General features: G+C 35.6%; 1 protein-coding gene across 2 annotated transcripts in view; it reads left to right on the top strand.

The window, feature by feature from the left end:
• The window catches only part of ADAM10 (ADAM metallopeptidase domain 10), a 133,300-nt gene that overhangs the window by 99,855 nt on the left and 18,335 nt on the right, over positions 1–15,110 (top strand). For both annotated transcript variants that reach the window (XM_025883568.2, XM_025883567.1), the window contains 4 exons: positions 1,508–1,671; positions 9,086–9,269; positions 13,744–13,894; positions 14,712–14,895. In XM_025883568.2, coding sequence (XP_025739353.1) covers positions 1,508–1,671; positions 9,086–9,269; positions 13,744–13,894; positions 14,712–14,895 — 683 coding nt within the window. The remainder of the gene's footprint in view (positions 1–1,507; positions 1,672–9,085; positions 9,270–13,743; positions 13,895–14,711; positions 14,896–15,110) is intronic.

Here is a 15,110-nt window from a genome sequence, read left to right as displayed (position 1 = left end):
TTTATCAGGGATTATAAACATTAGATGTTTTAATGGCTTAATAACTTGGTTGTAATTTTGCATATAGAAAGCTAATTTGAAATAATTTGATCAGTTATCAGAACATCCTAACATTTGATTGTATTTTAATAAAAAAAATCAAAGAGAGAAACCCTTTACATGTAAATGTAAACTAAAGAATTTTCGCTAAGATGTATTCAGAGTTATTAAAAGAACTGTGTTCTTCTCAGTACAGTGTACATACAGACATGGGTTGGCCAGCCAGTTTCTGATTTTCCCATTGTTCTTTTTTTAATTTCTTATATTAACTGCCTTTAGATATACAAGTACTTTCATTTTGGCATTAGGCTATTTTGGAAAGTTACTATTATGGAACAGGTGAACTACAAAGTGATTTAATATGTATAATAGAAGTAGTGTTATAGGTTTTCTTTTACAATTTGAAAGTATTCTCAAGACACATTGGAAAATCATAATTCAGCTTTTTGAACTTATTTTGAAAAAAATTTCAAACCTGCTGAAAAGTTGCAGCAATAGTATAGTGAACTCCTGATAGATGAATCGGTTAACATTTTTCCACATTTGCTTTCTTCCCCTTCCATACATCTTCTATCCTTCCTTCCCTCCCACTCCCCTTTTCTTGCCCACTGGACGTATTTCTTTTCTTCTCCCCCCGCCCCACTTTATTGAAGTATAACTGACAAAATTGTAAGATACCTCAAGTGTACAACATAATGATATGATATTCATGTATATTTTGAAAGGATTCCCCCCAATGAGTTAACACATCTATCACCTCACATATTATTTATTTTTGGTGAGAATGTTTCAGTTTTAATCTCTTTGCAAATTTCATCTTATACAATACAGTGTTATCAACTATAGTCATCATGTTATACATTAGATACTTAGACCTTACTCATTTTATAACTGGAAATTTGTACCCTTTTACAAATCTCTCTCTATCCCCCTACTTCCTTGCCAGCCCCTTGCAACTACTACTGATTTTCTTTTTAAAAAAATATATGTATATTGCCTCTCAAGATAGTGAATCATGTACTCCTGTGCATCACTACTATTATTTATGGAAGTGACTTTCTCAGAATCTACTTGAGAACATTTTGTTCAACTTTCATTTAAATTAAATGTTTTCTTTCTTTCTTTCTTTCTTTTTTTTTTAAATGAGAAGGTATAGGCTTTGTGTAAATATGGATATATTCAAATTTAACAGAAACTTTTGTTTTGCTCAATTAATGGGAACAAAAATTAGGGAATATTTTGATTATGAAAAACATTTTCTTAAGGGCCTTGTACGAAGTCCTGGGAGTTTCTTTATGTGTACCATTAAAACTTATTTGAAATGACTTCCTAATCTTGGACAAAAGAAACTTTTGAGTATTTGATATGTGTGGGATATATAAAATGTTTTAATTTAATATAGCATATATTAGAAAGTTACTTTGGGGGTAAATAGATGCTAATTTAGCCATCTTTTGTTCTGAATTAGGAAGCTCTGGAGGAATATGTGAAAAAAGTAAGCTGTATTCAGATGGTAAGAAGAAGTCCTTAAACACTGGAATTATTACTGTTCAGAACTATGGGTCTCATGTACCCCCCAAAGTCTCTCACATTACTTTTGCTCATGAAGTTGGACATAACTTTGGATCTCCAGTAAGTATTGCCTAATTATAAGATTTTTTAAAAGTTATTAAATTTTATGTTGAGTGATTTGTAAATTTTGTTTACATTGAATACAAGTACATATGGATGTTTAGTTTTTTTTTTCTTTAATTGAAGTATAGTTGACTGTTTAGTTTTTATGTATTGGAACACAGGAATGTACTTGACACTACTGAAAGGGAGGAAGATAGAATATTTGCAAGTCAAATAAGAAAAGTAAGCATAACAATGCAGGATTCTATGAAGGCAAGGAACTTTTCATTCACTTCTCCGTCTGCTAGTCCTAGAACAGTGCCCACCAGCAGGGGGAGGGGCAGAGGGAGAGGGAGAGAATCTTAAACAGGTTCCACCCACAGTGTGGAGCCCTACACGGGTCTCAGTCTCATGACCCTGAGACTGTGATCTGAGCCGACATAAAGAGTGGGATGCTCAACCATCTGAGCCACCCAGGCTCCCCTCACTTTTCATTGTTTAAAGTACATTTTGAATGTTAGCAAACTGTGGAGTGGTTTTTTTGCTTGGTTGCTGTTAAAGCATTATCAGGGTTTGTTAGATTTGTCTTTCTCTATTGTGGATTGATATTTAAAAATTTTTTAGTGTGATACTCAAAATTTTCCATACCTCAACGTACACAAAAGTTGAGAAAATAGTGCAATAAATTCTTACGTGCCCATTATCTATAATTAGGAGTCAGTAAACTTTTTCTATAAAGAGCCTGCTAGTAAACATTCTAAGTTTTGGTGGTAACATTTGGTCTCTGTTGCATATTTTTCTTTGTTGTTTTTACAATCCTTTAAGCATGGAAAACCACTTAGCCTAGGCCGTATAAAAATGGGCTGTTGGGCTCCGGTTTGCCAACTTCTGATTCAGATTCAGCAGTTATCAAGATGTTGCCACATCTCCTTTCTGTGTGTTTCTTTCTTTTTGTAAGGTATTAGAAGCAAATTTATTCACCCTTACATATTTCAGTATACATCCCTAAAAAATTAGACATTTTCATATATAACCCTAACGTGGTTATGATACCTGACAAAATTAACAATTCTTTGGTGTCATTTAGTACTCAGTCCATCATATTGATTTTCAAGTGACCTAAAGATTGATGCACACAGAAATACAAAATACTGAAAGATAGTCTCTTTGTGATTTTGGTAGGGCTTATTAAATAACAAATTTGGGAAAATACCATTTGACAACTATGTACATTAATTTTACTTGTATCATATCACTTGTAAAAATGGAAATTTTCATGAGTTTAGAAAAATATTATATAGTTGGAGCTTAAAATCCTCAAATGCACTTCTCTAATTTTCTCCCAGTTTGTAAAATGGAAGTGCCATCTCACTAAAGTTGCAAGTCTTTCTTCTCAGAAATTGATAGATTATTAATGTTCTTGGATAAACTATTTAAAATGTGTGTAATCTCTCTGCCTCTTGAACTGCTTTTGTGAACTTTTGTTTGTTTTGTTCTTGAGCTCAATACATTTTTTTTTCTTATTAGAGGTTCAAAATTTTGAAAGCGGTTTCTCTTTGCAGCAAATGTACATTATGTGATCTGTTTATTTATTTGAGAGGGAGTGTGAGCATGAGCAAAGGAGAGGGAGAAGCATACTCCCCGCTGAGCAGGGATCCTGACATGGGGCTTGATCCCAGGACCCAAGGATCATGACCTGAGCCAAAGGCAGACGCTTACCGACTGAGCCACCCAGGCACCCCACACTATGTGATCTGTTCTTAAAAGAGTAATTGAAATTGTAGCGATTAGCAGAGAACTATTGCTTATGGTTAGTTTGTTTTTTTAAGGGCAAGTAAATGTTCTTTTTTCTCTCTCAGTTCCCTTGATTCCAGCCCTTACTAGGGGAGTTGTAGTACCCTTCAGCTACTCCTCTGTCCTTTAGTCTAGGGCCTCCCCAATTTTTTTCTTCTATTTATATTTTATTTATTTATTTTTAAAAATTAACATATAATATATTATTGGTTTCAGGGGTACAGGTCTGTGATTCATCAGTCTTATATAATACCCAGTGCTCATTACATCTCGTGCCCTCCTTAATGTCCATCACCCAGTTACCCCATCCCTCTACCCCCCTCCACTCCAGCAACCCTGTTTGTTTCCTCTGATTAAGAGTCTCTTATGGTTTGTCTTCCTCTCTGATTTTGTCTTGTTTTATTTTTTCCTCTCTTCCCCTATGATCCTCTGTTTTATTTCTTAAATTCCACATATTAGCGGGATCATATGATAATTGTCTTTCTCTGATTGACTTATTTTGCTTAGCATAATACCCTCTAGTTCCATCCATGTCATTGCAAATGGATAGATTTCATTTCACATCTTCTTTATTCATTCATCTGTCAATGGACATCTGGGCTCTTTCCATAGTTTGGCTATTGTAGACATTGCTGCTATAAACACTGGGGTACAGGTGCCCCTTCGGATCACTACATTTGTATCTTTGGGGTAAATACCCAGTAGTGCAATTGCTGGGTTGTAGGGTAGCTCTATTTTCAACTTTTTGAGGAACCTCCATACTGTTTTCCAGAATGGCTGCACCAGTGTTCATTCCCACCGACAGTGTAGGAGGGTTCCCCTTTCTCTGAACCCTTGTCAACATCTGTCGTTTCCTGACTTGTTAATTTTAGCCATTCTGACTGGTGTGAGGTGGTATGTCATTGTGTTTTGTTTTTTTTTTTTTAAGATTTTATTTATGTATTTAACATAGAGCACAAGCAGTGGGAGCGGCAGGCTCCCTGCTAAGCAAGGAGCCCGATGTGGGGCTCGATCCCAGGACCCTGGGACCATGACCTGAGCCGAAGGCAGAGGCTTAACCAACTGAGCCACCCAGGCGCCCTCTCATTGTGGTTTTGATTTGTATTTCCCTGATGCCAAGTGATGTAGAGCCTCCCAAACTTTAATATGCATACAGATTACCAAGGATCTTAAAATACAGATTCCATTTTCAGGTGCGGGGTCAAGTTTCTGCATTTTTTTATTTTTAAGTAGGCTCCAGCTCGGGGCTTGAACTCACGACCCTGATATCAAGACCTGAGCTGAGATCAAGAGTCGGATGCTTAGCCAGCTGAGCCACCCAGGTGCCCTAGTTTTTACATTTCTGAGGCATTCCCAGGTGATGCTGTAGCTGCCCCTGGTCTGCAGACCACACTTGGAGTAGGGAATCTAATCTTTTCTCTTTTCATTTCCTGTCTAATCTATTCCCTGCCCAGCTGCCAGAAATTTTTTTTTTTAGTATATTAATTTTATATTACTTATGGCTTTTTGTTTAATGGATAAATTGGTTTACATTCTTTGCCTACCCTGCTGTCTTTTCCTCTCTTACCAGACTACTTTTAATGACTCTGCCATGCTCAATGCTCAATCACACCCCATTCCTTTGTGCATGTTGCTCACACTACCATACATACACAGTAGTGCTTACTATTAAATTACTTACAAACTAAGGGCAGCCAGAACTGTAAATTCCTGAGCCCGTGTCCCTTGACATCTATATCTGAAATCTGTCTTTATCTCTCCTGTTGTACATCTGTACTATGTCAGTGTTACTTTCTCTCTGAGTGGTTCACACTGTCGCTTATATTTATTTATTCTATCCCAAATCTTTATTGTACACCTATTGTTAACCACTTTATAAGCTTTGTCTTGGGAAGTTGTAATCATAAATGAGACAAGTTTCTGTCTCTCAGTATGAAAGTTATAATATGTACTTGCTCTTACCAAATCAATCTTTGTCTAGGTTATAGTTCTGATTGTTTTGATCATGTCACTTCAGTTTATAACCTTATTTCCTGTACCTGCTGATATTGCTGATACAGTTTCCTTATCTTAGCATTTAGGGTTTTCCATCTTTTGGGTTCAAGTGTATTTCCAGTGTTAACTGCCCTCTCCTGTCAAATTAAGTTATTTATAGTCCTTTAAAATTTTCTTTTTGTCAGGAAGCCAGTTCCTTCCCATCTCTGCCTACTGAAATCTTGATCCATGTTATATAATGTAAATTGATAGAGCCCTTCTTTCAGTCATTTGTCATTATGTATCAAGACCCTTAAAATGTTTGACCTTTTAACTCAAACTCTACCCTGGGGAATCCAACTAAGAGAAAAATGCAGAATCTGTCAAAGATTTATGTGCATTAAAAAAAGTATCCATTGCAGTTTTATTTATTTATAGCAAAAAGTTTTAAACAGCCTAAATGGCCCCCCAATACGAAAGTATCCTGGAATGCTCTGCAATCATTTAAAAATCAGTGTTTGCATTATACTGTTAAGCTGAAAGAAACCATGTATATAACTACAAGTGGTGTAGTTCAAATTTTGTATTAAAATATGATATGACTAGGTACAAGTCAGGTAGGAAGTAGACCAAAATGTTAATAGTAGTTATTATGCATGGTTGATTATGATTGAAATGTTTTATCTATTTTTTATTTTCTAAATTTTCTAAAAGAGTATGTATTGTTTTTATAGCCAGAGAAAAGTTTTTCTGTTTTCTTGTCAAACTTAGAGTTTCTTTGTGAAACCATATGAATTGTCAGCACTTTTTGGGGATATAGTTAGGATGGCCTTTATATTCTGTTCTATATTTTGCTTACTGGTGTGTTTGTTTATCCCCTGTTCTGAGGATGACAAATACAAATAGTTGGCATGCTTGTTTATAACCTCTTCCTCCCTCCATGGCCATTAATGATGATCCATTACAATATCCTCTGGGCTAGTAAAGTAATAACTGATTAGCAATATCTGTTTGTTTATATATGTATGTATGTAAGTAAGTAAGCAACCAAGCTCTTTGCTCAATGTGTGGCTTGAACTCATGACCCTGAGATCAAGAGTTATATGGTCTATCAACTGAGCCAGCCAGGCACCCCCCAATTAGTGATATCTGTAATGGATTTATGGGGCAGAGTCAGACTAGCCAGGGATATCAAAATAGGCTCTCTTTTAAATAGAATATAAGGCTTTTTTTAGTATATGTGCTGCCGAAGCGAGCACTAGAATATAAGGCTTTTGAGGGCTAGGCTAGGGACAGTGCTTAAACTCATCTTTATATTTTTATATTATATTTTTAGTTCATATAATGGACACATTCTAATATTTATTGAATTGAAAATACTCTGTGATAATATCAAGAGTTACACAGTTTTGGAATTTTTTTCTTTCTTTTTCTAAAATTCTAATGCTGAGAACAATTCTAGTGTCATGCATTATCATAAACCAAATTGAATTCTGTGGAATGAAAACATAAAGCAAGGTAATGTTGGAGAATAGTCAAGAGTTTTCAAATGCTGAATCTAGGTTCAGGAGAACAGCAAGAGGTACTGGGAAGAATAAATGTGATAGGAGAGGTCTTATTTTTAATAGTTGCTTCACGGGGTGCCTGGCTGGCTCAGAAGAGCATGCAACTCTTGATCTTAGAGTTATGAGTTCGAGCCCCATGTTTGATGTATAGATTACTAATTAAGTTAAAAAAAATGTAATCTTAAAAAAAAAGTTGCTTCAGATTAGGGAGTAGAAAATGAAAGTAATTTAGATGGGTTTTGAGAAGAAACATAATGCCCTTGGGTATTCTTTCTTTCTGGAGGGAAGAATTGTTGGGTATTCAAATAACAGTTTAAATAGAACTTTTACTCTAGGACCCAAATATTTTCACTCTTTCTGGAAAGTTCTGAATTGTTGTTTGAGGAGCATTGTGAGGTTGGTTTTGTTGTTGTTGTTGTTTTAATATTTTATTTATTTATTTGACAGAGAGAGAGAGAGAGTGATCACAAGCAGGGGGCAGTGGGAGAGGGAGAAGCAAGCTTCCCCGCTGAGCAGGGAGCCCGACTCTGGGCTCGATCCCAGAATCCTGGGATCATGACCTGAGCTGAAAGCAGCCGCTTAACCAACTGAGCCACCCAGGCATCCCTGTTTTCTTTCCTTTTTTTTTTTTTTTTTTAAATGCCTGTCTCCCAGAGGAGGAAGGAAGATGGGGATGCTGCTGTGATCTGATAGTATTCTGTTAGTTGATCTTAGTGCTGGTCACATAAGTATATTTACTTTGAGAAAACTTATGGAGCTGTAGTTTGGTACTTTTCAGTGTGTATCTGATACTTCAGTAATATTTGCCAACACCATAAACTTTCTGTGTACATACACATATGTATCTGTTGTTTTACTCTTGCAAATCAGTGTTTTAGTTTTACCACTTGGCTCTTCTTAATTGTTATTTAAAAATAGCATTTATTGGGGCGCCTGGGTGGCTCAAACGACTCTTGGTTTCGGCTCAGGTCATGATCTTGCAGTTGTGGGATAGAGCCTCGTGTCGGGCTCTGTGCACAGTGTGGAGTCTGCTTCAGATTTTCTCTCCCTCTCCCTCTCTCTTTCTCTCAAATAAATAAAATCTTTAAAAAATAGCATTTACTTATCTTTCTTATGTACTAGGTAATAAGTCAACTCTCTTAGATGCCTATCTTGTATGTAGTTAGCTTCATGCCATTCTGTTTCCTGTCTTTCCCCATCTGTCTTCTCTGAACTAGTCGTTAGTAGTTTAGCATGTATGTTAAAGAATATTTAGTCATTTTAAGTAGTTTATATTCCTGTTACTAGTTTTGAAAGTAGATGAGCTTATTTTTTTCATTTTATTAAGTTTTTAATTTTAATTCCAGTGTAGTTAGCATACAGTGTTATATTAGTTTCAGGTATACAATATAGTGATTGAACAATTCTGTACCTGACTCAGTGCTCATCATAAGTGCATTCCTTAATCCCCATCACCTATTTCACCCACCTCCTCTCTGGTAACCATCAGTGTGTTCTTTAGAGTTAAGAGTACATTTCTTGGTTTCTCTCTCTCTCTTTTTCCTTTGCTACAGTTTCTTAAATTCCACATATGAGTGAAATTATGTGGTATTTGCCTTTGACTGACTTATTTCACTTAGCATTATTCTCTCTAGCTCAATACATGTTGTTGCAAATGGCAAGATTTCATTTTTTATGGCTAAATAATATTCCATTGTATATATGTACTACATCTTCCTTATCCATTCATCTGTCAGTAGGCACTTGGCCTGTTTCCATAATTGGGCTCTTGTAAATATGGCTGCAATAAATATAGGAGTGCATGGCGAGCTTATTTTTGACAGACTTTATGATGGTTTATCCTCCATTCTACTCCCTCTTTACAGAGCTGTACATTGTTGTGGCTAGACCTTCAGTCATTTTTCCTCCCCTTCTAAGACAGTGGCTCTTAAAAGAGCAAATTGTTTTCCTTCTCACAGTCTAAAACAATTGTAGGACCTTTTTTAGAGGAGAGTCCACAAGCTTCCATTGTTTTTCTGGTGAGAAAATTACATTTAATCAGATGACCTGAAAACCTTATTTTACTTCCTGTTTATGTAACTCTATATTCTGTTTGGCAGCATGATTCTGGAACAGAGTGCACTCCAGGAGAATCTAAGAATTTAGGGCAGAAAGAAAATGGCAATTACATCATGTATGCAAGAGCAACATCCGGGGACAAACTTAACAACAATAAATTCTCACTCTGTAGTATTAGAAATATAAGCCAAGTTCTTGAGAAGAAGAGAAACAACTGTTTTGTTGGTATGTATGTTTTCCCAACATATATTTTCAAACATTCAGAAAACTTGAAATACCCATGCACCCACCACCTCTATTTTATAACTATTAAAACTTTGCTGTTTTTGCTGTATTTACTTTACCACTTATTTATTAATTTATTCATCCCTCAATCCCGTGTTTTTTTTGTTGCAATTTAAAGTGGATTGCAGACATTAGTATGCCTCACCCTTAAACACTTCAGCCTGTATAATTAACTAAAGTTCAATATTGTTTGTGGTTCTTTTTTTTTTTTTAACATAAAATGTTGCACAGTTAAGTCCACCATTTAATGAGCTTTGACAGATGCATTTACCTGTGTAACCTAAGCACCTCTCAAAATACAGAATATTTCTGTCACCTCACAAAGTTCTTTTATTTCCTTTCGCAGTTTCTGCCCCCAACACATTCTCAGAGGCAACCATTGTTCTGATTTATTTCATTGTAGAGAAATTTTGCTTGTTTTACTTCATATAAGTGGAATCATATGGTTTATATTCTTTTGTGGAGGGCTGCTTTCACTCAGCAGATTTTGAGATTCATTATTACTGTTTTGTTCTGTTTTACTGCTGAGCAGTTCATATTGCACTGTATGAATATATCACACTTTGCTCATCCACTCTCCTATTGATTAACACCTGGGCCCTTTGGGTTTCGGCTAATATGAATAAAGCTGCTGTGAAATTTTTTTTGCCTTACAGTAAAGAAAAGATATAAAATATGTATAATTTTTATTAATATCTAAGCTAATTTTAAGTTAAAGTTCAGTGGCATTAAGTACATCATAGTGGTGTGCAACCATCACCACTACGCATTTCCAAACTTTTTCATCTCTCCAGATAGAAATTCTGTAATCATTAAGCAGTAACTCCTGCTTCCCTCTCTCCCTACTTGGTAACCTCTAATCTATTTTCTGTGTCTATGAATTTGCCTATTCTAGGTACCTCATACAGATGGAATCATACAGTATTTGGCCTGCTGTGTCTGGCTTATTTCATTTAGCATAAAACTTTCAAGATTCATTCAAATTGTAGCATGTATCAGAATGCCATTCTTTTTATGGCTGAATAATATTCCGTTGTATGAATAATACCACATTTTGTTTATCCATTCATCTGTTATGCCTCTCTTGTGGCATTTAATATGTTCTAAATATTCTACCTTGTATTATGTTTGTTTGGGTCCCTGTCCTATTTCACAAGATTATAAGTTATTTGAGGGGAAACACACCTACCTACCACCCTCCTGCCATCCCCTGACCGATGCCCTACTAAACCATTCTCCATTTGTAAAATTTTGTCAGTCCAGAATGTTGTATAAATGGAATCATACAACATGTAACCTTTGAGATTGGCTTTTTTCGCTCAGCATGATTCCCTGAAGATTCATTCAAACTGTTGCCCGTATCAGGAGCTTGTTTTTATTGCTGAGTAGTATTCCATGGCGTGTATGTTCCTCAGTTCATTCACAGTTGTGGCACAGGCTACAAGGGAACCACAGCTCAAACACATGAACCCAGTGCAAGGCATCTGAGTCCAAACTGTTCTAGAAAGACTAGCTTTATATTTAGAAAGTTCATTCACCTGTTAAAGGCTATCTGGGCTATTTTTAGTTTCTGGCTATTATGAATAAAGCAGCTATAAACATTTGTGTATAGGTTTTTTATGCAAACATCAGTTTTCATATCTCTGGGATAAATGCTCCCAAATCCAGTTGATGGATCATATAGTAATAGTTTGCTGTGTTTTCTAGAGTGGCTGTATTATTTTAGATTCCTATCAGCAGTGTATAAGTGATCTAGTTTCTCTGCATCCTTGCCAGCTTTTGGTGTTTTTATTGTTTTTATTTTATCCGTTCTGATAGGCATATAGTGATATTTTGTTGTGGTTTTAATTTATATTTTTCTGATGACTAAAGTTGTTCATCTTTTCATGTGCTTTATTTGCCATCTGTGTATCTTCTTTGGTGAAATGTCCATGTTTCTTGGCCATTTCTCATTGGATTTTTTTTTCTGTTGAGTTTTGAGAGTTCTTTACATAGCCTACATACTAGCCATTCGTCAGATACTGATCTGCATATATTTTTCTTCCAGTCTGTAGCTTGTCATTTTATCCTCTTCACAGAATCTTTCCCAGAGTAAAAATTAAATTTTGATCAGCCCCAAATTTCAATTTTTACTTATATTGATTGGCTTTTTCTTTTAAGGCCTTCTATTTCTTTTAAAAGGGCAGATTCAAATTATATTGATGGTATCATTTTTGTTACTGCTCTTGTTATTATCACTGGTAGGTTTCTAAAATGTCTTATGTAGAAGTGCTACATAGAGTCTTTATTTGTAAACCGGATTTTCACAGTAAACTTTCTGAGTGAAGTTGTCTTTTAAAAATGAGCATATTGTTTTGTAGGTATTATGGTAAGGAAATTTGTTTTTTTTTTTTTAAAGATTTTATTTATTTATTTGGCAGAGAGAAACACAGCGAGAGAGGGAACACAAGCAGGGGGAGTGGGAGATGGAGAAGCAGGCTTCCCGCGGAGCAGGGAGCCCGATGTGGGGCTCGATCCCAGGACTCTGGGATCATGACCCAAGCCCAAGGCAGACGCTTAACGACTGAGCCACCCAGGCACCCCAAGGAAATTTGTTTCTTAGATTATAATGAGATATGTGTCTGTTATAATTTTTGCATTTAAACAGCACCTTTTCCATGTGTCCTAGCTTATTTGAAGTAATATTTCTATATGAGATAAAAACCAATGTATAGTAAATATTGCCTCAGAGGTTTTCTGACTTCATCATTTTTCCTTTTCTCTTAAATTACATATCCTATGAATTCTGAAATGATGATTTTACAATACTTCAGAATAAAGTCATTATTACTTAGGATATATGTCCATGTGCATAACAGAAGAGGTGATATAAAATGAAAGAGAGGGAGAGAGCTTCAGTTAACTCTAAGATTTCCTTTAATATTTGATGCGGTTAAGAATGAACTTTCTAAATATAAAGCTAGTCTTTCTAGAATAATTTGGATTCAGATTTGCCTTCTGTTGAGTTCATGTGTTTGAGATGTGTTCCTTTATGTTTATTCAGTTCTCAATTTGAAGCCTGTGCTACACCTGTTTCCCACATCAATTTGATGTAGCAGAAAGAAAAGAGCACCAGATTTTAGATCCCAGAAACCTGGGTTTGGTCTTCGATTTGCCCATACTGAGGCATATGGTTTCCAGCAAGTCACAGACTCTCTGGAAGTTACTTTTCTTTTCTAGAAAGTGAAGACATTTGATTCTTGTCATCTCCCTGCAGATGCTCAAGGTCTGTGATCTTCTGATCTTACAAAGAATAGCATTCCTCTTCCAATTTTAAAGCCCATTGATAAAATTCGAGAACTTTAAAAAAGAGCCTAAAAACTTTTCTAAAATTACTCACTGTGCCTAGACCAGACTAACCTTAATGAGCCAAGATTTGACCCAATACTGTTAGCCTTTTTGGGAATATAAAAAAATAGGAGTAATATGTAGTTCTTTCCTTAGAGAGCTTGGGTCTAGCTGAGTAGCAAGTTAATGTACATTAAAAAAAAATTATTTATTGACTAGGATACAATCAGCTAAACACAATGTGGGAAATTCTGTAAGACAAAATGACCCAATTTCTTTAAATAGTGTGAAAATAAAAAGAGAGGAAGGAATCGCTTATATATTAAAAGAACATGTATCAACCAAAACCAGCCATGGGGTTGAGGATCCTTAGGTGGAACTTGGTTCAAATAAACCAACTGTAAAAAGACAGTTGAGGAAATTGAACATGAATTGGCTATTAGATGCTATTAAGCATATTGTTAATTTTGTTAGATGTGATAATGCTATTATGGTTAGATTTAAAAAAGAAACAAACTCCTATCTCTTAGATTCATCCTGGAGTATTTACAAGAATAAATGAATATGTTAGGTGGAATTGTTTATAGCATATTGTTGATAGTTGTTAAAGCCAAGTGATTGGTACATGGGAGTTCATTGTTCTTCTACTACTTTACTATGTATGTTTGAAATTTTCTTTTAACACAAAAGATTTAATTTTTTTCTGGTTGTTAAAGCACTAACTTAATTCTTATTTGCGTAATGTAAATAGTGCGGTTGTTCAGTAAAGCTCAGTGTGGCCTAAATAGAATGTTACCACTTCCAGAAGGGACCTCAGAGGGGACCATAATGTCAAATCTCTTCACTGTATAGATTAAGAAACTGAGGCCCCCCAAAAGGGAAGTGACTTGCCCAAGGCCACATTGCTAGTGACTGAGCCACTCTTAGAATTGAATTTAGGTCTTCTGATTTCGAGATTCCTAGTTCTGCTTTTTGTATTCATCAAATTATCCTTTCTCCCTTTGTTATGAGGTTCCAAAGTTTGTGGATTTTAAATCAAATTAATGTATGCAGACAATGCTTACTTTGTTTTATTGATTTTCCTCAGAATCTGGCCAACCTATTTGTGGAAATGGGATGGTGGAGCAAGGTGAAGAATGTGACTGTGGCTATAGTGACCAGTGTAAAGATGAGTGCTGCTATGATGCAAACCAGCCAGAGGGCAAGAAATGCAAGCTGAAGCCTGGGAAGCAGTGCAGGTACCCTGCCCGTTCCAGGAGTGCTCACGCTGCCACCGGTCAGCCGAGGGCAGTTGTGACCGACTTAAAACTGACATTAAGAGATGCATAGTGTTGGGAATCTTCGTCTTTATTTGCTGTTGTCTTATTTATTTTTCTGGAGTAGCATTGATGAGTGTACTGTGGTTGGCAGATTGAGCTACTTGTAACTTGTGTGGTGGGTATAAAAAAAAAAGACAGACAAAAGTCAGGACACTCAGTAAAATACACACTGTTCAGTTCCTAACTTAAAAATGTGACTATCATCCGTATTTTTAGAATCTTAACTTTAAATATTTAGGTAATACTGATTTCGTAGACTCTTGTAACTTAGTGTCATATAATTATTTCACTTGTCAAAATTACTTTGGTAGTGGTAGATATAAGCAATAGAATATTGCTTGTGCACTACTTTTTAAATGGTTGGTCTGTATATCTTAGTTTGATTTTAGCATATAAATGTGAGAAAATTTGATGAATCAACTAATGTATGATGTAACTGAAACACTGATAGCTCACTTAATATTAAATCTATTTTCTATGGTAGCCTTCCACTAAAGGCACGTAGAATAAGAATGTTGAATATAGTATGCCTTGATTATAAAAACAACACAATCACTTTTTTACATTTATAGAATGTTGAAATTTAGTAGCCTCTTAGTCCAAAATTTGAAGTTGTATACCAGTAACATACTTACCATTTAAAAGATGAGAGTTATGATTTAAAAATTAGGACCATATCTATGTGTATAGGAAATATGCTAGTGATTTTCTTTAATCACTTTACTGTTTATTCTAGCCCAAGTCAAGGTCCCTGTTGTACAGCACAGTGTGCATTCAAATCAAAAACTGAGAAGTGTCGGGATGATTCAGACTGTGCAAAAGAAGGAATATGTAATGGCATCACCGCTCTCTGCCCAGCCTCTGATCCTAAACCAAACTTTACAGACTGTAATAGGCATACACAAGTGTGCATTAATGGGGTGAGCATTTGATTTATAAGCTTTTTATTAAACCTCCTTTTTCAGAATAATTGTTTGTTACTTAAAGCTGCAGAGTTCCAGTAATTAAGCCTGGTCCCTGTTTCAATAATATCCCTCTCTTTCCCCATAAAGCCATGAATGTATCATGTGGCATAAGTGCCTGGTGGTATTTGATTAGTAACTGACTTATCTTTCATCTGTCCACTGCATGTGTT

Source organism: Callorhinus ursinus, unplaced genomic scaffold (assembly GCF_003265705.2).
Source record: "Callorhinus ursinus isolate GAN/ISIS: 27379988/994484 unplaced genomic scaffold, GSC_fseal_2.0 scaffold25, whole genome shotgun sequence".
NCBI classification, from domain to species: Eukaryota; Metazoa; Chordata; class Mammalia; order Carnivora; family Otariidae; genus Callorhinus; species Callorhinus ursinus.
Note: the sequence above shows the minus strand (reverse complement) of the source record. Positions and strands in the feature narration are given on the sequence as shown.